The 22952-nt window shown below is 55.7% G+C and overlaps 1 protein-coding gene across 1 annotated transcript; it reads right to left on the bottom strand.

The window, feature by feature from the left end:
- Positions 1–3589: 3589 nt before the first annotated feature.
- Positions 3590–6432, bottom strand: ACTG1 (actin gamma 1). The gene is made up of 5 exons (XM_068979107.1): positions 6345–6432; positions 5552–5920; positions 4833–5271; positions 4544–4725; positions 3590–4456 (listed from the first exon to the last, which is right to left on the bottom strand). Exons 2-5 carry the CDS (start codon positions 5912–5914, stop codon positions 4313–4315), a joined length of 1128 nt encoding a protein of 375 aa, XP_068835208.1. The 5' UTR covers positions 5915–5920; positions 6345–6432; the 3' UTR covers positions 3590–4312.
- Positions 6433–22952: the final 16520 nt, after the last annotated feature.

The raw sequence follows: 22952 nt of genomic DNA, 5'->3' as shown, positions 1-22952 counted from the left end.
TTTTAGGATGGATTTTTCTGTTTCTGAAAAAAAATGTCATTGGGACTTTGGTAGCAATTGCACTGAATCTGTAGATTGCTTTGGGTAATATTGACATTTTAACAATACTGTCTTTCAATCCATGAACATGGGATGTATTTGTGTCTTCTTTCATTTCTTTAAACAATGTTTAGTAGCTTTCATTGGACACATCTTTCATCTCCTTGGGGAAATCAGTTCGTTCCTAAGTATTGTATTCTTTTTAATGCCATTGTAAAAAAGGATAAATTTTATATACTGTGTATATTTACCATCATTTAAAAACAAAAGCCCCTCACAGACCAGGGAGGGAGACAGGTAACACAGGCATTGAAGTGGTAGGATAGGTGTACAAGGGGTAGGGCAGGGCTGTGCAGGGATTCCATGGTACAGATGCACGGGTGGCGCACTGCACAAGCCTAGGGGTAGCCACGCGTATATACAGTGATGCTGTATCAGACTGCTGAGGCCTCATTATTCTGCATAACCAGTGATCCTGTAATTTCACCAGCTGACAGCAGTAAGGATTTGTTTCTTGCTCAAGCTCTATGTCCGAACATGTTAGCACTGATGATATCTCTCGGCCTCCAGGCTAATGCAAAAGTCCCTCTCTGGAACACTGTGGTCCCAGAGCAGAGGGAAAAGACAGCAGGTCCACCCTACATAGGTTCTTCCAGCCCCTTCACTCCTATTTCATTGTCTAAAAATGTGTCCAGGGTCAAACTCACCATCAATAGGGTAGGAAGTTGAACAGACCCCAGAGAGGGGCAGCCTCTGAACCCTGCACTGAGACAGGTCCCCCTGGAGGGCACCCCCTAAGGCCTCAGCAAGAAGCTGAAAGAGGAAAGGGAACTTCCATCAGGAAAAAAATCTGAATGGCCACTGGTCGATGAGGGTGAAGTCTGCAGACCAGCACAGCTGTAAGGGGCTGTGGGCCCCCCAGGGGCTCTATGTACAGCAGGCAGCCCCAGCTGGGGTGGCTCACGTGCCTCTCAGGAGGAACACCCCATGGAGAGCTCCCCAGGGCTGAAGTTTGGTGCCTCTAACCAGAAAAGTGTCCTGGGAAGCCACAATCGCCAAGTCATTAGAGACTAGTCTTTCCAGTGCGAATCCTTGCAACTCCCTCCTTGAAACACTTTCCATCCTCTACTCAAATACTGACCATTCATGATAAAAGGGCCTTGAACTTGAAGTTGCATCCGACAAACACGACATCCACCTCTTGCCAGGGGATGCTAATTTTGAGTTGGCATCATCACTGACCGTCCACCAGGCACGTGGATGGGCTCCTCACACCACAGGAAGGCTGGGCACCCATGAACCTCCTGCGTCACTCGCTGTCCTCCACCTGTCTCAGCATCAGGACACCAGGGGCCCTGGAGAAGAACAGCCTCTCAAGGGTTCAGCTCACAGATTTACTCAGGACGTGTTTCTCTGAGGGGACAGCCCTTCCAGAAGCTTCCATTCATTAAGCTAATTGGCATTAAGACATCAGTCTTTGAGGTTTTCTTGCCTTCCCTAAGTGGCCCATCAGAATGTTCCCTCATCTGTGGTCCTTCCGTGGTCTGGAGATATATATACATATATATTTTAATTAACCTTTATGTCTTTTTAAATATTCATTTGGCTGCATCAGGTCTTAGCTGTGGCTTGCAGGTTCAGTAGCTTTGTGGCATGTGCGACCTTAGTTCCCAGACCAGGATCAAACCCACGTCCCCTGCAGGTCTGTGGTCTGCAGATTTATCCCGTTTCCCCACTTCAAAGATGCTGCATTCCAAGCGCCGGCTGGCCTTGTTAATGACGTTCTCCCTTGAAGAGCTCCTTCTTCCTGTAAAAGTGCGCAGAGCTGGGACTTGCCTGGCACTCCAGTGGTCGAGAATCTGACTTCCAGTGGAGGGGATGTGGGTTCAGTCGGTGGCTAGGGAACTAAGATCCCACATGCCAAGGGGTAGCTAAGACCATGCACCGCAACCAGAGAGAGGCCCAAGTGACACAGCTAAATCCTGATGCAGCCTCAAAAAAGAGGCAGAGACAGAAGTGGGCAGGGCTGTCCACCTCTTGCTTTGGTTTGAGCAAATTGTGTCCAAAGTCATAGTGACTAGTCCATCTTTTCCTCCAGCTTCCTCTCCTGTGCAAAGCGTAGCATTTTGCTGTACTCTGCAGGCAGAGCTGACAAAGGTGAGATTTTCCAGAGGCTGGAGGAGGGCCTCCCTCTGGGGTGAAGTCTCTTTTCACAGATGGCACTGTGCTGAGCTCTCCAACAGGTCCAGCCAACGGCGCCAGGGGCCAAGCTTCCCCGCCATGCTCCTTCCTCCAGTGGGTACAGTGATTGGGTTTGACATCCGGTAACTGTCCCCAGAATGCCACAAAGAAAGGCCAGTGTCTTCTGTGCTGCAGAAATCTTGCTGCACCCAAGAGCAGAAGGGCAGGCGACATGTGCCCCTTCCACGCATGGGGATGGTGGCTGGCCTCCACATGGAGCAGGCACTGTTCTCCAGTTTGCAGAGGGGACAGAGACCCGGAGTAGAGGGCCATGCTCACTGGGCCCAATGCAAGGAAGGGTTTATGGAGCTGGGATTGTGGTCACCCAGGTCACCTTTCTCCTCCCTGTTCCTAAAGGTGTTTTCTCCTCCACCTCGCTCACCTGAGTCCGGTCTATCCTGTTCCCTGAATCCAATCAGGCTTCAAATCAGATTTTCTTGTTCTGAAAGTGGAATCCTGCCCAGGGCAAGAGTCATTTCTGATCCATCACTCTTGTGTTCCATGAATGGTCACAGGGCTGCTGTGAGCGGACAGGAGCAAAGCCATTGGAGGTCTGGGCTTGGCAGGGTCCACATTTTTGTTCCCAAGAGAGACTCCCCATCTTCAGTCATTTGTTCTTAGGGCCCCTTGCTCCTGACCCAGTCTAACAAGGCCTCCCTCCCCTGGACCTGGAAGCCCCTCCCCACCCACAAGGTTAAACTAGAAAGCACTATCAGCCCCCGCAGGTGAAACTTGCTTCCCAACAGCCGAGGCATGCAATCTCCAAACCCTTAAAAGCTTTTTCAATCAGTTTAGGTCTGACCCAACCTGCCAAATTTGAAAATCTGAAATAGCTGTGGAAGACTCTGCCTGCCCTTAGGGAAAGCTTTGGGGTATTAGTCAAGGAATCTAGAGCCCAAGTCAAGTTCACCCCACCAGGTGACCCTTATCAGCAGACTGAAGGTTCCACAGCTCAGCAAGAAGGCTCTAATCAACCCCATGGTTGTTTCACTGACAGTGCACCGCCTCCCCACCACCTGTGTGCTGAGAAAGTCACGCCCTTCCTGCTTCTATGGGAGCGCATGTTTACACCAAAGAAGTCTAAGATGCTGCCCTCCTCCCAGCCCCCTTGGGGGCTAGTCCCACCCAAGCTTTCCTTTTCCCTGGAAGCCCAATCTGACACGGACTCTAGATGCTCACAGGACCCCTGTTCACCTCTGGTTTTGGAGAAACCAGTTTTTGTTGCCTAATTTGAGCTTGAGGCTGTTACACCCCCACACAACCCACCACTCCCCACTGATCAAACACAGGCACTGATCGGTTTACTGCAGCACTTTTATTTCCTCACAATGACGCGTTGCTGGGGCCTAATGTTCTCACATGACAGTAGAAAATCAAAGTCTGTTGTCATCTCTTAAAAGAATTGAGAATTGCGTACAAAAACCTTACATAAATTAAAAGGATGAATAAATTTACAGGTGTGAATGCAAACTGTTTCCAACTCAAGGCAAGTAAAAGCCCATGGTGTTCTGGTGGGAAATCTTCAGTAAGAAAGGAAAAGCAGGTCCTACGGCTTGGACCTTCCCAACCCCGTGTAAGACCGGCCAAGACAGAAATGACAACTGTTTCAGGACTCTTGCCAGCCTCTAGAGAAATCCTGGAATAGGCAGCTCTGACACATTAATACCCTGCACAGACTGAGAGACTTGCAGTCTCCCAGATTCTTATCAAGCCATTGGATTTCTCTTCCATAACAGTCTCACCTCAGCTACAGAGGTGAGAGAGCCAAATATAACTAGGGGTTTAAATCAAAGATATGCACAGGGTATTAAACATATACCAAGGTAAGAGTTAACTTGAATACAAGGTCAAAATCAGCAACAAGTTCTACAATCCAGTGCTGATATCAGATACAAGCTTCAAGGACAAATTTCTTTTCAAAGGCTTATTCCAGTTTCATGAGGCTAGCATGAGGTGTATACATTTGCCAGGGCAAATTTATACTTCTGAATTAACTCATGCAGCAAATGCTACGCATCTGCTCGCAGTCCGTTTAGAAGCATTTGCGGTGGACAATGGAGGGGCCAGACTCGTCATACTCCTGCTTGCTGATCCACATCTGCTGGAAGGTGGACAGGGAGGCCAGGATGGAGCCTCCGATCCACACCGAGTACTTGCGCTCGGGAGGAGCGATGATCTGAAATGACAAAATGGGGCTTTAGTGGGTGGCATCATCTTAGCCGCAAGGCCCCTGGGCCCAAGGCCACAGCCGCCTCTGCCTCACCTTGATCTTCATCGTGCTCGGAGCCAGCGCGGTGATCTCCTTCTGCATCCTGTCGGCGATGCCAGGGTACATGGTGGTGCCACCAGACAGCACCGTGTTGGCATACAGGTCCTTTCGGATGTCCACGTCACACTTCATGATGGAATTGAAGGTGGTCTCATGGATGCCACAGGACTCCATACCTAAGGGACAAAGCTCACCCTCAGAGATGCCACGTTCAAGGTGAGAAGCACCTTGACTCTCGGCAGCCTCAAAGGGAGGTCAGTCATGCTGCCCGCCGGACACCTACCCAGAAAGGACGGCTGGAAGAGTGCCTCGGGACACCGGAACCGCTCGTTGCCAATGGTGATCACCTGACCATCGGGCAGCTCGTAGCTCTTCTCCAAGGAGGAGGACGACGCAGCAGTAGCCATCTCCTGCTCGAAGTCCAGGGCGACGTAGCAGAGCTTCTCCTTGATGTCACGCACAATTTCCCGCTCGGCTGTGGTGGTAAAGCTGTAACCACGTTCCGTGAGGATCTTCATGAGGTAGTCTGTCAGGTCCCGGCCAGCCAGGTCCAGACGCAGGATGGCGTGGGGGAGGGCATACCCCTCGTAGATGGGCACCGTGTGGGTGACCCCGTCCCCAGAGTCCATGACAATGCCAGTGGTGCGGCCAGAGGCGTACAGGGACAGCACAGCCTGGATGGCCACATACATGGCAGGAGTGTTGAAAGTCTCGAACATGATCTGCAGGAGACAAAAGGCTCCTTTAGTCAGAGGAAGGGACTCGGGGCCACCCCATGCTCTCACACCATGCCAGCATGCCACAAATGTGATGTGTGGAGAAAAGAAAAGGAAGCAAGCAGAAACACAAATAAGAAACCTTGAGACTTCAGGAAGGAAATGCCAGGAGAAGAACAGAACCCTGGAAATATTGAAAGAAATACTTGAATTTCAGAAAACAAAACTGAACATGAAATGACTAGCGAAATAGGTAAAACGGCTCAACCCACCCGGCTGTGCTTACCTGGGTCATCTTCTCACGGTTGGCCTTGGGGTTCAGAGGGGCCTCCGTCAGCAGCACGGGGTGCTCCTCGGGGGCCACACGCAGCTCGTTGTAAAAGGTGTGGTGCCAGATCTTCTCCATGTCGTCCCAGTTGGTGACGATGCCGTGCTCGATGGGGTACTTAAGGGTTAGGATGCCACGCTTGCTCTGGGCCTCGTCGCCCACGTAGCTGTCCTTCTGCCCCATGCCCACCATGACGCCCTGGTGTCGGGGACGCCCAACGATGGACGGGAACACGGCCCGGGGGGCGTCATCCCCAGCAAAGCCAGCTTTGCACATGCCAGAACCATTGTCGATGACGAGGGCGGCAATTTCTTCTTCCATGGCGATCTATTCAAAGATGAGACCCACTCAGGCGCTCCCTGACGCTCAGAGAACGGCCCCGGCAAAGGCCCTCCCCGCGAGGCGTTCCACCTCCCCCCGACCCGTCTGCAGAGTAACCGCCTGGAACCGGGGCCGGCTTTTATGTAACGCCCCCTCCCACGTCGTTCCGCGGAGAGGAGACCGGGGGCTCTCTACACTGCCGCCCAGACTCGCCCTGCCCCTTCCCCCAGCAGCACACCCGCTGCGCCCTCCCCGAACCAGCTGGGGCGCGTCCCAGCCCACTTACCCCACCCCACCCCACCCCACCCGACCACCCTTTGTTCCCGGGGTCGAGGTGGCCAGGCCTCTAGGGCCGGGAGTAGAAAAAGGAACTGCGAAGGGGTGCGGGGGCCCGGATACCCGGGCAGGCCGCCTAGGCCTGGTCGCTTACCGATGGAGGAGACGGGCCGCGGGGTGCGGAAGAGCGAGCAAAGAAGCGCGGGAGAACACGGAACGCGAGCCGGCTGCGGCGAGTGAGACCGTCCGCGGCTTCCCCCTCCGGTATTTAAGCGAAGCGGGGCGCGCGCGCGAACCGGCGGCGCGCGCGGCCCCAGAACATGTCCATATATGGCGATCTTTCCGAACGCCGGGCGCCCATTGGCCCGCCCGAGAGGGGCACGTGGGGCCCCTCGCCCGGTCCCGCCCCCCGCCCGCACCGCCCCCAACCGCCCCGCCCGCGCTGCCCCCGGGCGCTGGAGACCCCCAGAATGAGACCCCGCACAGACCGGCGCGCGGGCAGGATGGGTGGGCGCCCCCGGGGGGCTGCAGGGGTGGTCGCAGAGGAGGCCGGGAGCTGACCTGGGGGCCCCGCCCCGGGACTGTCGCGCGCCGTGGGGGAGGGCCCGGCTGCACCCCGAAACTGCCTGGCCCGGGGCTGGGCGGCACCCGGAACAGGGTGTGTACCCGCGGCCTAGCCGCGCTGGTGGGCTTTCCTCCCCGCGCCCCCTTTAATTTTCCCCTCCTAGTCTCTGCAGGCCATCAAGGCGGGTTCCCGGCACCGGGCTGGGGGAGGGGAGGGTGGTGGTCCCGGCCGGCCTCCCTTGCGGCACTGTGGGCCCGGTGTTCCAGGGGAGTCCTGGGGAGCCGTGACCTCGACCCTGTCTGGATGGGAAGGAGCCGCTCGTCCTCCACCGCAGCCAGGACCGCGTAGGCCTCAGCGTCGGAGTTGAGGCACCATGGTCCCTGACAGTACAGAGACTGGTCCGATTCTACCACACCCAACGCATCCTGCCCCTCAAACCGCAGGCCCGATTGTCCCCAGGCGGGGGCTCCACTCTGGGTTTGGGGTCACCCTGTCCCCTCTGGGGAGGGGGTGGAGCTTTGTTTCATTTTAATAACCTTTCATTTTAATTCCCTTTGTAGGGAAACAGGCAGGGAAGAAGTCTTGACTGCCTAAACGGTCAGCTCCCCCGCTAAACTTGAAGGTGGCACCCTCTCTTCTGTTTAAGTTGTGTGTGTGTCTGTGTGCGTGCGTACAGTCGCTCAGTTGTGTCCCACTGCTGGACCCCTGCTGCCCTGGGGCTGTGGTTTTCCCGGGTCCAGGGCGTGCCCTTTCTCCCAGGAGCTGGCACTTGAAGACTTGTCACCCTGGCAGGGTCCTGATGACCCCCTTTGCCGCCAGTATTTGGGTTATGTCTAGAGGGAACTAGGTACCATGGTTTCCTTGGACTTGTAAGCTTCAGGATTGCTCAGTAATGAATGAAAACAATCACAGGAGATATGGGGAAGAGCAGTGGCCAAGAGGGATGGCAGTGGTGCCAGGCAGAGTGAGTCTGGGGACTCGTCCAAGGTCCAGGTGCTCTGGGCTGGCGTCTGGTGGGGGCGGGGCCGCGGGCCCCAAAGAGCTGGGCAAGGTCTGGCGTCTAGCTGATATCCACATCTACCTTTGCGCTAGGCAGGTAAAGCAGGTGCCCAGCTCACCTGCGGACTGCAGTCACCCAGATGCCAAAGCCATGCCTATGGGCACCCTTGCTGCCAGGCCTAGCTGGGTTCCCGACTCCCAAGACTGCAAGGGCGCAGGGCAAGGCTGCTGTCCATCAGGTGTGTGCTCCACCCAAGAGAGAACCTGGGGCTAAGTCTCCCTCCAGAAAAATCCACCCTTACAGGCGCCCCTGGGCACAACCACGGGGCCTTCAATCCCCAAGTGGGGGAGTGTGTGAAGATGACTGCAATACTTGGGAGGGGGTCCCAAGATGTCATACATGGCAAGTGGGAAGTTTCCAGTATCGTCCAAGGCGTCGCGCCCAGTGTCCGCCTACCCCGCATTCCACTCAGGCGCTCTCGTCTGCGGGGGCCTCCCCTCCCCGGACTCCAGTTCCCTCCGGCACTTCTTTGTCTGGTGCGCCCGGGCTGCTTCGTAGGACAGATGGGGAGGGGGCGGAGGCCGTTGGAACTCTGTCCCCTTCCCCACCGCCCCTCCCCGCTGCCATCTTCCCCACTTTGCAAGGGCGCTGGATGCACAAGCCAAAGGGTCGTGGGAGGAAGTGGGACCGGGCCTGGGTTCCCGGGGGCTCCCACCCTAGGCAGCCAGCCCCCCACCCGCAGGGCTGGCCAGCGGCGGAGGGGAAGGGGCGCTCTCAGCCGGCCTGGCGCGGGGTGGGATGAGCTGGGGGAGCGGCTTCCACTTCCGCGGCTGTGTCACCCGGCGCGGGGCAGGGGGAGGGGGGTCAAGGTGCGGCCGCAGGTGCGCAGGTGGGGGGCGGCGGCGCGCAGTGCGGCCATATTTGGCCATTTCGGCGCCGCCGGAGCCCCACCCGCCGCCCGGGCAGCCGCAGCCCGGCAGCCCTGTCCCCGCCCGCCGCCGGCCCTGAGTCACCGGCCGGGCGGGGGGCGGAAGTAACGGACTAGGGGCTCTGGGCGCGCTCCTCGCCTTATTTAGTCAAGGAGGCCGCGGATTGGCCGGCGAGACAAAGGGGCGGTGGCGGGCGGCCCGGGCGGGGGCGAGGCGGCCCCGGCGCCTTGGAGGGGAAGGGGCAAGGGGGGCCCGCCGCCGCCGCTCCCACCCGGTCCGCGGGTCCAAGAGCCCCCGCCGCCCCGCGTCACACCCGGCCGCGAGAGCGAAGGGTGGGGTGCGCGTGTCCCCAGAGGTCAGGTGGCGCGGGCGGGGGTGGGGGGGTGGGGAAGTGGAGCTGGAGGTTTGGCTAGGGTGTGGAGGGGGCGACCCCTCGCCTGGGAAGCAACCCCCACCCCGGAATCAGCAGTAAGTGGACGCTGCGGGTCCAGGGACCGAGCCCCACAGAGAGACCTCCAAGCCCTGCTCAGGGGGTTGGGGAACGCCGCATTCTGTGCTGTGATTTTTCTGTTTTGCAACTGGCAGTGCGAGGCCTCGCCCAAGGTCATCTCAGGGCTGTGCTCCTGGAAGCGCAAGGCCGCCCCCTCCTCCCTCAAGATGGAGAGGCCCAGGAATCCCTTGGGAGGGGACCACACGAATGTGGCAGCCCCTGGCTCTGGTGAGCAGGGAGGCCCTGGGAGGAGGAGCGAGAGACAGCAGCTGCACTTCTGCCCAGAAGCGGGTGTGTCCTTCTATCGTGAGGATGGAGGGTGGTCAGAGAATGATGTGATTTTTTTTCTTTAATTCGGTGCTGGTCTTGGTGGATTTATCGTGTGCTTGCTGCATCTCGTTTCATCTTGTGGCCATTTAACGGCTGAGAAGACACTGGTGCAGGGAGGTGGCATCACCTTGCAAGGAAGTGTGGCCTGACTGACTTAGCCCCAGGCCTCCCCAGCCCTGGGGCACGGCCAGGCAACCCCAGCTCAGGGTTTTTCTTTTCTTTCTCTCTGACAGCCACACCAGTCTGTCAGTCTCCCTGCTCCAGCCTCCAGGGATCCTTCACAGGATCAGGGTCACCTCTGCACCTGGTAGCGTAACCTGCAGCCCATCACCCAACCCCTGCCTCCCGCCTCTCAACATCTCCCACTAGCCAGTTACTTGCCAGGCAGCATAGGGACTTGGTAATAAGTCCCCCTTCCTGCCTTTGCCTCTGCCACTCCACCTGCCAGGAATGCCTTTCTTTCCCCTCCCCCCAAATGCAACGTGGGAGTCTGAGTTGGATCCTTGAACAGGAAAAAACAACAAAAAAAGACAGTAGTGGAAGAACCCGTGAAATCTGAGCAAAGTCTGTGAAGTTTAATGAATTAAGTACCAGTCAATTTCAGTACAACAGTTGTACCATGACTTGTGTAAGATGTTAATATTAGGGGAAACCAGGTGGAAAGTCTACAGAAATGCTAATACTGACTTTGGGGCCTTTGTGTCAGTCTAAAATTATCTCATAATAAGAACTTCATTTTTTAAATGCCAAGGAGGACTTCCCTGGTGGTCCAGTGGTTAAGACTCTGCGCTTCCACTGAAGGGGGCACAAGTTCAATCCCTGGACAGGACATGTAGGGAAGTTCTGTGTGCCACAGTATGGCAAAAAAAAAAAAAAAATCCAAGGAAAACCGCAAAGTTTTCCTACCCTCAGCTCACTGTCCTATTCTCCTAGGCTTGTGGGTCAAATGCAAGATGAGTGTTCTATCACATAAAGCCTTCTCCAGGGTGCCGGGCTGGCTCCCATGGCAACAGGCACAGACCCTGGAGTGGTTCTGTCTGTTTGGAACAAGGGTCCCCAGACTGCCCTGGTAAGCAAAGTCAGGTTCCTGCTGGCTTGGCCCACCTACCTCTAAGTTTCAGATCAATAAACAAGAGTCAGGCCACATACTTCTGTCCCTGGTCTAGGTGTCTAGAGGGGTTTGTTCTGCCGGCCCTTTACAGACAGGCATGCAAAGTCCAGCTGTCCCAAGGCACCCCAGCAGCCCAGGGTTCCAGCCCCAAGCCCTGTGGAGCCTCCATGGTGGCCAGATGCTTGGGTACTCAGGCATTGGTGAGTTGTCAGGTGCTGTATGCTCATCCTTGCCATTTGTCCTGTGCCAGGATGCACTGGGCCAGGCCTCTTCACGTGTCATCCAGTTGTTGCTGCATGAGGCAGGTAAACTGAGGGTCACAGGGTGTCCTCCCCCAATGAAGTTGGGAGGTCAGGTACACAGAGACACCCAGGCCAGGGCTTCACTGCTCCGGCACTGGAGAGCTTCAGCTATCTTACAGACAGGCCCTGCTGGAGTTTCTGGGAGCTTCCCATCTCACTATGATGCAATGGGAACCGAGGAGGCCCTTGGAAGAGTACTGGGCTGGGAGTCCGGACCTGAGTTCTGTGTCTCAATTTCTGTAAAGAAGATGGGCTAGTGATGTGAGCGATGTTTGACCCACCAGAGGCTCTGAGGGTGGTGGCCCTCCTGCACTGGACATAGGTCTGGGGACAGGATGCCCCTGGATGGCTCAGTGAACTTTCCCCAAGCCTCACTACTGAGGTTTTCCAGACCTCTGGCCTCAATGTCCCCAGGCATTCAGTTTTCTTTGATGAGTAAGATGTACTCACTCAGCACCTCCATGTGTCAGACCTGAGATTCTCTGGAGCAGCAGTCTCCGCACTCTGCTTCCAACGGTGCACCCCCAGGCCTCATTCCCCTGGGCCTCCAGGGCCAGGGACAATGCTCTCTACACCACTGAGCAGCCTGCCGGCCTGGCACAGAGGTCCAGAAGTGGTCACAGTCTGCTTTTCACCTTTGCTTGCACACATGCCAAGAGCACACTTTGCCCACCCATGTGAACCCTGCTCCCTATGGTTAGGACTTTTCATGTCTGCACAGTTCTTACTCTTAGTGAGCTGTGTCCACAAATTGCCAAAAGGAACCAAGGATTATACCCAGAATTCTGGGCTTCCAGCTGCTTCATCATAGCCCTACCTCAGCATGTGGCTAAAGACAGAAACCAGGGTGCCTGCCAGACCATAGCACTCTGCACATCCTGGTCCTGTGTCTGTCCAGTCCAGCTGCCAGCCTTCTGTTTCCCTCCAATTAATGCTACAAATCCCATCACCCTGCCCCCCATGCCACCCACTGCCTTGAGACAGAAATTCAGCCCCTTACCCTGTTGCTGGGGGCTCTCATGGCAAGCTCTGATTGACCCTTCCACCCCCTCACCTCACACACCACCCACTCACAGCCCTCCAGCCCAGGACCAGCATCTCCCCAAAAAGATTTTCCCATTGGCTGCTGCCTCTGCAGGCCTCCAGGTCATCCCCTGGCTTTGGGACAAGTCCCCACCTCCCACCTGAATGCTTGTTATTCAGTTTGTCCCCGCCCTTGGGCCCAGAGTGTGGTTCTCCTGAGGCAAGGTGCAGCTGGTGTCCCCTTATACTTGGGAGGGAAGAAGGAATGGAGGGGGAGGGTTTCCAGCCAGCCCTGCTGGAGGGAAGGGCCTTCCCTGAGAGTCAGAAGGGGGACAGGGGAGCAGCTGTGCAGAATATGACTCTAGAGCTGAGAGGGAAAGGAGACCCAGCCAAGGCCTGACTACCCCCAGGAACCCTCTTCCAGTAATGCAGCTGGTAGGCGCATGGGGCTGCCAGCAACAAGGGTGGGGCCCACCTCCTGCACCTCTCGCTCTGGCCCCAGGCTGCGGGGAGCTCGCCCAGCCAGCCGAATTCTCTTGAGCTGGACTAGGTCAGGACTGTCCCAACAGGTGTCCCCACCCCTGGGACGCGGATCAGGGCAAAACACAGGGAGGAGGCCGCTGGTCTGGTTCTGTCTGCTCCCCTCCACTGCACCAAAGGCTGCAGCTGGGGTGTGCAGAGTGGTGCGGGACGAGGTCAGGGCTGAGGTCGTGTCGGGTCACCCAGGCCTTCGCGGCACCCCTCTTCCTGGGCTCAGACTTCCCGGGGAAGCCGCGCTCCGGGGGCGGGGCCTATAGAGCCCAGCCCAGCCCACTCTGGACTCTAGCTGGCGGGGCCCAGGGCCGCTTGTCCTAATTTGGTCCCGGGGCGGGTCCCAGGCCTCGAGTCCTAGCGTGTCCCTCCCTGTTCCCCGGCTCGCCTCCACCTCCGGGAGTCTGACCCCAGCCCCAGCACCGGCTTTCCCTGGGCCCTTTGGGGTCAGCGCCGGAGTCCCGGGAGAAGCTAGGTCCAGCGGGAGGCGGAGAGAGTGCGGAAGAGGCTGCCGTCGAAGCAGCGCCAACTGGGCCCGGAAGCCTGGGGCACCCTGCCACCCACGGCCATTCTGCGCCCCCTCTGTTAGCGGGTTTCAGATCTGGGGCCGCCCGTTCACTGCTCAACCCGCATCTCCGCAACGGGGTGCGGGCAGGGCACCGCACGCGTGGCCCTGCAGACTGGGCAGGTGGGCGCCAGTGCCCGGACGCAACACTCACCTCTCCCGATCAGTCACGGGCTGGGTGCGGGTCATCCCCTGTAAGCCGCGAGTTTGGAGGCTTGGGCCAGGAGATGGCGCTCTGGCCGGTCGCGGCGGCCCGGAGCGTCCTGCTCTAAAACAGGTCACTGTCATTCCCAGGTGGGCCGCCAGGTGGATCCCGCTATCGCGGCAAAGTGCCCCGGGTCGAGCGAGGACTGGGTGAGTCGGGGCCGCACCTGTCAGCCCCACCCTAAACCTCCACCCGGCTGGCCCGGGCCTCCCGCACAACACCGGCAGCCACTCACCCGGGCTGGGGAGGTCGCTGTCGGTGGCCGCTGAGTCACTGCTGCCCGAGGGTGACAGGGAGCGGCTTGGGAGTGGCCGGTGACTCCAGTCAGTACTGACGCAGGGAGACAAGGTGGGATTGGGGTCAGCCTGTACCCAGGGCAACAGAAGAAGGGAGGGCCAGGGCCACCACTCAGGAGGCAGGACCAGCCCACCCCTGTGTCCCTGTAACTTCTGTTCAGGGAGCAGACAGCACCCACAGAGGGACTCCAAAGCTAGGGCGGACCCTGGGCCTGAGTGTGTCTGTTGAATACACAGCTGGTTTAGATGGCAGCTGCCATATTGTCTGCTCACTGGACACGCTGGGTTATTTCAGCAGCTAGGCCACCTGGCCAGATGCCCTTAGATAACCAGTTCAGAGAGAAGGAGGAGGCTCAGAGAGGCTGAGGTTGGTTTGAGAACACACAGGATGATTGGAGGGGTGGGACTCTGAGCCCCTCCCCCAACTACACACATCCTGCTGGCACAGCCAGGCCAGGGTTGGGGGCGGAAGGGGTGTGTGTTCAAACCACTTCTCCAGAAGCCATGCAAGGGCTGTCAGCTGGGGGGCTAGGTCATTTGGGGTTAGGTTAGCCCCAGGAAGGTGGGAGTGGGAGCTGGTGGAGGTGCACCCTCTAGGGAACCTGGAGTGCCACACCAGGGCAACAACAAGACCCAGAACGCCCTGGGGTGGGTGGGTAGGGAGGGAGTTGAGGGCAGACTCACGAGGTCTCCCTGAAAGTCGATAGGTAGGGGGCAGAGAGAGCCAGGTTGGGGTCAGGTCATTCCTGGGGAAGGACAGAGGACGCCCATGGGCAGGTGGCCAGAGCAGCACCTCTGCCTCCCTGGGTGACAGATGAGTCACCCTACCTGTGTGTCCACCAGGGCCTGTGTGAGTGAATTGTCTCAGAAAGCCAGCCCCCAGGAGCAGCCCTGACCCACAGGAGTCAGCCAAGTTTAGCAGTACTGAGCAGGCTCACAGACCCACTCCTGCCCACAGCATTTTCTTCCCTACCTTGCCCAGACACAGACTGAGTGTGGGGCTGGGAAGGGGCAGGCCTAGGGCCTGTAAGTAGGAGCAAGTTGGCATATCTGCAGGTGCCTGTGTGTTACCTACCTGGGAACAAGGGAGGGAGTTTCAAGATGTAAATGTTCCCTCAGATTTTTTGGATGAATGTTCAGCATGCAGGATCTTATTTCCAGGTTAGTTGCTCAGTCGTATCTGATTCTTTGTAATCCCACGGACTGTAGTCTGCCAGGCTCCTCTGTCCATGGAATTCTCCAGGCAAGAATACTGGAGTGGGTTTCCATTCCCTTCTGCAGGGGATCTTCCCAATCCAGAGATCAAACCCAGGTCTCCCATATTGCAGGCAGATTTTTTTACCACCTGAGCCACGAGGGAAAACCTATAATACTAGAGTGGTTTGCCATGACCTCCTCCAGGGGATCTTCCAGAATCAAGGATCGAACCCGCATCTCTTCTATCTCCTGTATTGGCAAACGGGTCCTTTAGCACCTGGGAAGCCCTAGTTCCCTGACTAGGGATCAAGCCTGCGCCCCCTGTGTGAAAGGATGGACTCTTCTCCACTGGATGGCCAGGGAAATGCTGTGTTCCCTCAGGCTTGGAAGGCTTGACTCCCTGGCTCTTCCTACTGCTGCTCTTGGAATATGGTTGTCACATGAGCCCCACCCAGAGTCCATGGTTTTTTGTGGTTCTCCACAAGAGTTTGTTGGGCTTCCCAGGTGGCGCTAGTGTTAAAGAAGCTCTCCGCCAATGCAGGAGACTCAGAAACGTGGATTCCTGGATCAGGAAGATCCCCTGGAGGAGGACATGGCAACCCACTCCAGTATTCTTGCTTGGAGAATCCCATGTACAGAGAAGCCTGGGAGCCTGGTGGGTAGCAAAGAGTAGGACACAACTGAAGTAGCTTAGCATGCATGCACAAGAGTTTAGGCTTCCCCCCTTTTTTTCCAGCTGATCTGAGATTTCTGGGGAACCAGTACTGAAGACTTCTCATTCTTGTCTTGGCCATTACTAAGCCCTAGGCCCTCAATGTCCTTCAGTTCTTCGGAATTTTCTCATGCTATTTCTTTCATATTTTCCCTCTTTCCTGTTTTATTTTTTTTATTCTTTGGTTTGGGGTTTTCTATTAATAGACTGGTCATACCTCCTGGTTGACTCTTTTAATCATCCTATTTTTTCTTCTATCTCTTTATTTTTTTTAACTTCCTGTAATGTTTTTTGACTTCTGACCCTGCAGTGAAATTTAATTTTATTTACTTATTTTAGTTACACTGTGAAGCATGTGGATCTTAGTTCCCTGACCAGGGATTGAACCCATGCCCACTGCAGTGGAAGCATGAATTCTTAACCACTGGACCTCCAGGGAAGTCCCTACAGTGGATTTAAAATTAGTTATTATGGTTTAAAAAAAATTTTTTGAGACACTTTCAGACACACTAATTATTTTTACCACTTGTCACACTTGTCTTATTTTCTTTTTATTTTCCTCTTTTATTTTCTAAACCATTTGGGAGTTGGTCTCAGACATTCTGACCTTTACTCCTTAATATTTCAGTGTCTTTTTCCTAAGAACAGGGACATTGTCTCATATAACCACAGTACAGCAACCAAAATCAGGCAGTTTCACATCAATATGACACAGTTCATCTAATCTGCAATCTAAATTTCAGTGATGACAGTTATCCCAATAATGTCCTACACAGAATTTTTTCCTGACCTAATCCAGGATCTGTATTGCATTTAGTTATCCTAACTTATGACACACTTAATCCCTAGAGCCTCACTCCTGTTCTCTGTACCATTTATAGCATATCACCCATGCTGCTGCTGCTGCTAAGTTGCTTCAGTAGTGTCCGACTCTGTGGGACCCCATAGATGGAAGCCCACCAGGTTCCCTCATCCCTGGGATTCTCCAGGCAAGAACACTGGAGTGGGTTGCCATTTCCTTCTCCAACGAGTGAAAGGGATATTGCTCAGTCGTGTCTGACTCTTAGTGACCCCATGGACTGCAGCCTACCAGGCTCCGCAGTCCATGGGATTTTCCAGGCAGGAGTACTGGAGTGGGGTGCCATTGCCTTCTCTAGCATATCACCTATAGGTGAGAAGATTTTTATCAGAAGCAGACCAGCACTAATGCCTCAAGCTGAGTGGCTTGGCACAGTCCTCATGGGAACCATTTGATGAAGGTGCCCATGTGCAGAGCCTGTTTGACTGTAGGACCAGGCAATGAACCATTTCTGTTTTGGCCTAGAAGTCAGAGACAGAGCTTAGTTCTTTTTGGATCCCCAGCAAGGTTTCTGGCACATAGTAGGTACTTAATAAGTGCCTGTGATTGTTGGACATGAAGTGTCTGATTCTTTCATGATGGCCTGAGCCTCTGCAGATAGATTTGGCCTTGGCATGGGTGTTTGGCTGAGAAAAGAAGAGAACCTAAAGGCAAAGGAGAAAAGGAAAGATACCCCCATTTGAATACAGAGTTCCAAAGAATAGCAAGGAGAGATAAGAAAGCCTTCCTCAGGGATCAATGAAAAGAAAGAGGAAAACAATAGAATGAGAAAGTCTAGAGATCTCTTCAAGAAGATTAGAGATACCAATGGAACATTTCATGCAAAGATGGGCACAATAAAGGACAGAAACGGTATGGACCTAAACAGAAGCAGAAGATATTACAAAGATGTGGCAAGAATTCACAGAAGAACTACACAAAAAAGGTCTTCATGACCCAGATAACCACACTGGTGTGATCAGTCACCTAGAGCTAGACATCCTGGAATGTGAAGTCAAGTGGGCTGTAGGAAGCATCACTATGAACAAAGGTAGTGGAGGTGATGGAATTCCAGTTGAGCTATTTTAAATCCTCAAAGATGATGCTGTGAAAGTGTTGCACTCAATATGCCAACAAATTTGGAAAACTCAGCAGTGACCACAGGCCTGGAAATGGTCAGTTTTCATTCCCATCCCAAAGAAAGGCAATGCCAAAGAATGCTCAAACTACCGTGCAACTGCACTCATCTCACACACTAGCAAAGTAATGCTTAAAATTCTCCAAGTCAGGCTTCAACAGTACGTGAACCGTGAACTTCCAGATGTTCAAGCTGGATTTAGAAAAGGCAGAGGAACCAGAGATCAAATTGCCAACATTCGTTGGATCATTGAAAAAGCAAGACAGTTCCAGAAACACGTCTACTTCTGCTTTGTTGACTCCAGCAAAGCCTTTGACGGTGTGGATCACAACAAACTGTGGAAAATTCTTCAAGAGATGGGAATACCAGACCACCTGACCTGCCTCCTGAGAAATCTGTATGCAGGTCAAGAAGCAACAGTTAGAACTGGACATGGAACAACAGACTGGTTCCAAATAGGAAAAGGAGTATGTCAAGGCTGTATATTGTCACCTTGCTTATTTAACTTATATGCAGAGTACATCATGTGAAATGCTGGGCTGGAAGAAGCACAAGCTGGAATCAAGATTGCCTTGCCAGGAGAAATATCAATAACCTTAGATACGCAGATGATACCACCCTTATGGCAGAAAGTGAAGAACTAAAGAGCCTCTTGATGAAAGTGAAAGAGGAGAGTGAAAAAGCTGGCTTAAAACTCAACATTCAGAAAACCAAGATCATTGCATCTGGTCCATCACTTCATGGCAAATAGATGGGGAAACAGTGGAAACAGTGAGAGACTTTATTTTTTGGGCTCCAAAATCACTGCAGATGGTGACTGCAGCCATGAAATTAAAAGATGCTTGCTCCTGGAAGAAAAGCTATGACCAACCTAGATAGCATATTAAAAAGCAGAGACATTACTTTGCCAACAAAGGTCCATCTAGTCAAGGCTATGGTTTTTCCAGTAGTCATGTATGGATGTGAGAGTTGGACTATAAAGAAAGCTGAGCACCAAAGAATTGATGCTTTTGAATTGTGGTGTTGGAGAAGACTCTTGAGTCCCTTGGACTTTAGGGAGATCCAACCAGTCCATCCTAAAGGAAATCAGTCCTGAATATTCATTGGAAGGACTGATGCTGAAGCTGAAACTCCAATACTTTGGCCACCTGATGTGAAGAACTGACTCATTTGAAAAGTCCCTGATGCTGAGAAAGATTGAAGGCAGGAGGAGAAGGGGACGACAGAGGATGAGATGGTTGGATGGCATCACCGACTTGATGGACATGAGTTTGAGCAAGCTCCAGGAGTTGGTGATGGACAAGGAGGCCTGGCGTGCTGCAGTCCCTGGGGTCGCAAAGAGTCAGACACAGCCGATTGACTGAACTGAACTGGTCCCTGTGTGTGTGTTTGTGTGAAGGTGCACCCGAGCAGAGTCTGGACAGAGGCTTCTGTGGTCACCTGCAAAATTGTGAGCTCCTGACTGTCCATGCCAAATATTGACACACCTTGGGCACTGGTGTGTCTGGAAACCCAGGTGGGCAGTAGGCAGTCTTATTTTGATGAAGCTGACCTGGTCCTCACTCAGTCCCATACAGCTGGGACTCACTCGGATAATGTGAGTGCTCCTCTTATTCCAAGAATGTGAAAAGGTCCTGAGGTGTGGGTGCTGGAAGATTGCCCAGTGGTCATTGCCCTCAATCCTGTCCTTGTGGTCCCTTTGGAAACTTTTGGCCTTGCTGGAGCCCAGAGGCCTCTGGTCTTTCCCTCCCCTCTCCTACCAGATATAGCCCTTGTCTCCACCTCTCCCCAGCCCCCCACCTTATGGCTTTACAGGAGACAAAAACCAGGAGATTCACCAACTTCGTACCCTGTCAGCCCCAAGTAGGGGTCTTCCCAGCCCAGCCAGTAGGTCTCTGCCTAAAGTGGAACCGCCAAGATGGTGTGTGTGTGGGTGCATGTACGTGCGTGCGTGCGTGCGTGCGCGCGTGTGTGTGTGTGTGTGTGTGTGTGTGTGTAGATGAGGGTCTTGGGAGGAGGGGTTGGTGGGGGAGATGAGCGATCTTAAGAGATGGTGGTGGGTGGAGCAGGCTGGGCACCCCCAGTGTTTGCCCACACGGTGCAGTCTGAAATGTGGGCGCCCACTCCCTTCTGTCCTGCTGAGGGGAGCTGTCACCCTAAACCGCCAGCAGGCCTCCAGTAAACCAACCTAGGCCCCCGCCCGCCCGTGTAAGTGGAACTGCAGGGCAGCAGAGAGCTCCGCCATGAAAAAATCATGAGGACACCAAGCTGTGGGCCTGTTTCAGGAACAATGCAGGAGGCTGGGCCCTGGGCGCCTGCCGAGCTGGACCCCAGATGGGCCCAGATGGGCCCAGGAGTGAGGAAATCAGGGCCTCGGGATGTGCCCAGCAGCACCTGGACCACCAGAACGGCCCTCACCTTGTGGGGCCAAGGAGTCTGGGGCAGAGGGTTAAGGAGGGACGGCAGAGGCCTGGCGTGGGAGGGATGGGGTGCCTGGGGTCGGGGGGCGAAGAACACCTAGGGCAGCAGCTGCCAAGGCCTGGGGCTGAGGCTCTGGGGTGAGGCACCAGTGGTCTCCTCTGTGAGGAGAAGTTCCCAGACTCACTGCCCTGTGGGCAGGGGCCTTCTGCTGTTGCTCAGTGCCAGGAGTCCAGACCTGATTTGGGGAAGGTGCGACTGTGGAGGTTCCTTAGCCGGTGGGTCTGCCCTGGCCCCCATCCTGGGCCATTTCCCAGTTTCCAGAGCTCCAGGCCAGCTAAGGTAGGGACGGCCCCCTCCCCCAGCCTGCACACACACACCGCCTGTGCCAGCTCACACCACCAGCATCAGCGTTGCCCGGGCACTGAGCCTGGCACACGCGCTGGTTGCCATGGCAGCAGGCAGCGTGCTGGCAGGAACCCAGGCTGGGCTCTAGCATCAAGGGCTGGCTGTCTAGACGTGCAGAGGTGGGGGTGCTTTCCCTGGTAGCCCCGGAGGGGCCTGGCTACGGGGAGTGGGAGGGGGGTCCCTCCAATGGCTAGGACTACCCAATCCCCAGCATTCCAGGAAAGGAACAGTTTCCTGAGAGCTGCCGGGTGAATGTTAGGGGTTTAGGGGGCTTTAAGGCCCTCTATGCTCCTGGTCCCACCTGGACACTAAGGAGGGCAGGAGGCCAAGGATTGGCCCCAGCCTTGTCTGCTGGGGGTGTCTGATAGCTGAGGCCATTCCCACCTTCTGGGGCCAGCTGTGGCCTGAAGGGCCCATCTGGCTGTGCCCATCTGCAGATGGCCACTCCCAGTAGTAGGGGCCAGAGGCATGGCTCGTTGCAGGAAATGGCGCCCTCCTCCAGTCAAACATATTAAAGTTGGTGTGTTAGGCAGCCTGACATTTGTGCTCAGGCCTGGTCCTGGTTGCAGATGGCAGCTCAGGGTGGTGAGCACACACTGGGTTCATGCCCCCACCCATGGGAAGGGACGGGGTCAGGTTCAGAAGTGAGCAGGGTAAGTGAATGGGGCTCCCAGAGTGGCAGAGACCTTGGATGTCCCAGGGCGCAGGCTGGCCAGGGCAGTGGTGGGCACATTTGTGTGCCCCAACTGGGTGGCTGTGTGGACAAGTGCTGGCAGGGGGCATGGGGTTCTGTGGGAAGGGTGCTCCCCATTGCCTGCGGATGCTGCCCCGGTGTGAGAGGCGCCCCTGAAACAAACTCCCTTAGGCCACTCACAGCCTGGTCACCCTGCTGGGCAGCCCCGAGGGGGTTCTGAGGCTGGGATCCAGAGTAGCATCTCTGGGCTGGGGCTGACCCAGCAGGTGGCTATGGATCACTCTGCCCAATTCCTGCCTGTGTGTACTACACACACACACACACACACACACACACACACACACCCAGACTTGCAGGCATCCTGCCCACCTATCAGCAGATGCTGGGCCCATCACACAGGAACATCCACATCAAACATCCACAGGCAGTTATTAAGTACCTACTGTGTGCCAGAGCCTTGCAGGGAATCCAGAAAGGAACCATGACCCTAGCAGGCAGCTGGGCGAGGCCCTGAGATCCTGATTGGGGGAGGGAGGAAGGGAGGGAGGAGGGACCATCTGCGCAATCCCGCTCCCTCCAAGGAAGCCTGTGCTGGAAGGCCCGCCTCTCAGAACCCACCCCTCCAGCCCCCAGGGCCTGAAACGCCACCTGGTGGCTCACGCCCCTGGATCAGTGCCGGGGAGCCCCACCCTACCCCCACTTGGGGCTGTGGGACCTGAGAATTGAGAGGCCACGGGCACTTCTGGCTCTGCTGCTGAGAGGCTGCCTGGAGCCAGGCCTACTTAGCGCCTGGTAGCTGGGCTTCCTCCTGCAGGGCACGTGATGCCCATGAGCGCCCTGCCAGCATCAGTCAGTGTTAATGAGGCCGTTGTGCTAATCGGGCCCGGCTGGGCTCCTTCAGAAGGCTGGCTGGGAGTTGGGAGTGCAAAAGGAGAGAACAGTGCCCATGCCTGGGGTGGCCACGGGCACAGCTGCCCCTCAGGCTGCCCATACACATGGGAACTGAAGTGTGGACAGCATCACGGCTGGTACGGCCAAACCAGGACATTTCCCTGGCATCAAGGGCTGGGCAATGCAGTCCCCTGGGAACGTGGGGGGATTTCATGTGGGCATCATCTCTGCGGAGGGGGTGCAACCCCAGATTACATCTCCCTACCATGGGGTGCCTGGCACACAGCCTAGTCAGTCAGTGTCCCATAAACCCCTGTGGGCCACAGAGGTGGACGACACTAGCCAAGACCAGTTCCTCGCTCAGTATGCACCATGCTCTCATGGGGATTTGTGTGCAGACCTATCTCCCTGAACCCCAGTGTGAACCCTTCAAGCAAGGGGTCAGGTCTCCTGGTCTCTTGCTCAGTGTGCACATGCCTGGGGAGGTCACTGTCCGGGATTGGGGACATGGAGGAAGGACTCCAGAGCCATGTGCCCATCCACCCCACCCACCTCCTGGGGCTTCTGCACGCCCAACCCGAGGCCCCTTCATTCTGTTGGACCCCCATATGGCCTTGAAAGGGATGGAGGGGTGATGCCTGGAGCATCAAGGGCAAGACTCAGGAGGCCAAGGCTGGAAGTGCCCTGTGGCTCCCACTCCTGGTCCCCAGGGAGGCCTGAGGGTCACACACTGTGATGAGGAAGAAGACACCAAGGCTGGCCTGGGCCCAGGGCAGGTGGCTCTGGTTTCACTACTTGGCTCCTGGCCCCTGAGGCAGGTGCAAGAGACAGACAGGCAGGGTGAAGCTGAGCAGGCCCACCGCAGCCCCCTAAGACAGCCTCCTCAGGCTCAGGGTTTGGGGAGGTACAACAGGGTGGGACCCCAGAGACTGAGCTGGGAGGTACCAGGGTCAGAGGTAGTCAGCTGTGGCTTCTCCTAGCCTGTTGCCCTTATCCTTCTGCTGGGAAGGTTTTGCCCTATGTGATCGTGGGACCCGGCCCATTAAGGATCCCAGAAGGACCCCACAGTCAGGCCAGTCGCTCTATGCAGTGTGAGTGGCAGTTCAGGGGTCCCCAGGG

Source organism: Capricornis sumatraensis, chromosome 8 (assembly GCF_032405125.1).
Source record: "Capricornis sumatraensis isolate serow.1 chromosome 8, serow.2, whole genome shotgun sequence".
In the NCBI taxonomy this organism is placed as follows: Eukaryota; Metazoa; Chordata; class Mammalia; order Artiodactyla; family Bovidae; genus Capricornis; species Capricornis sumatraensis.
The sequence above is the reverse complement of the archived record's forward strand: the minus strand, read 5'-3'. Positions and strand labels throughout refer to the sequence as shown.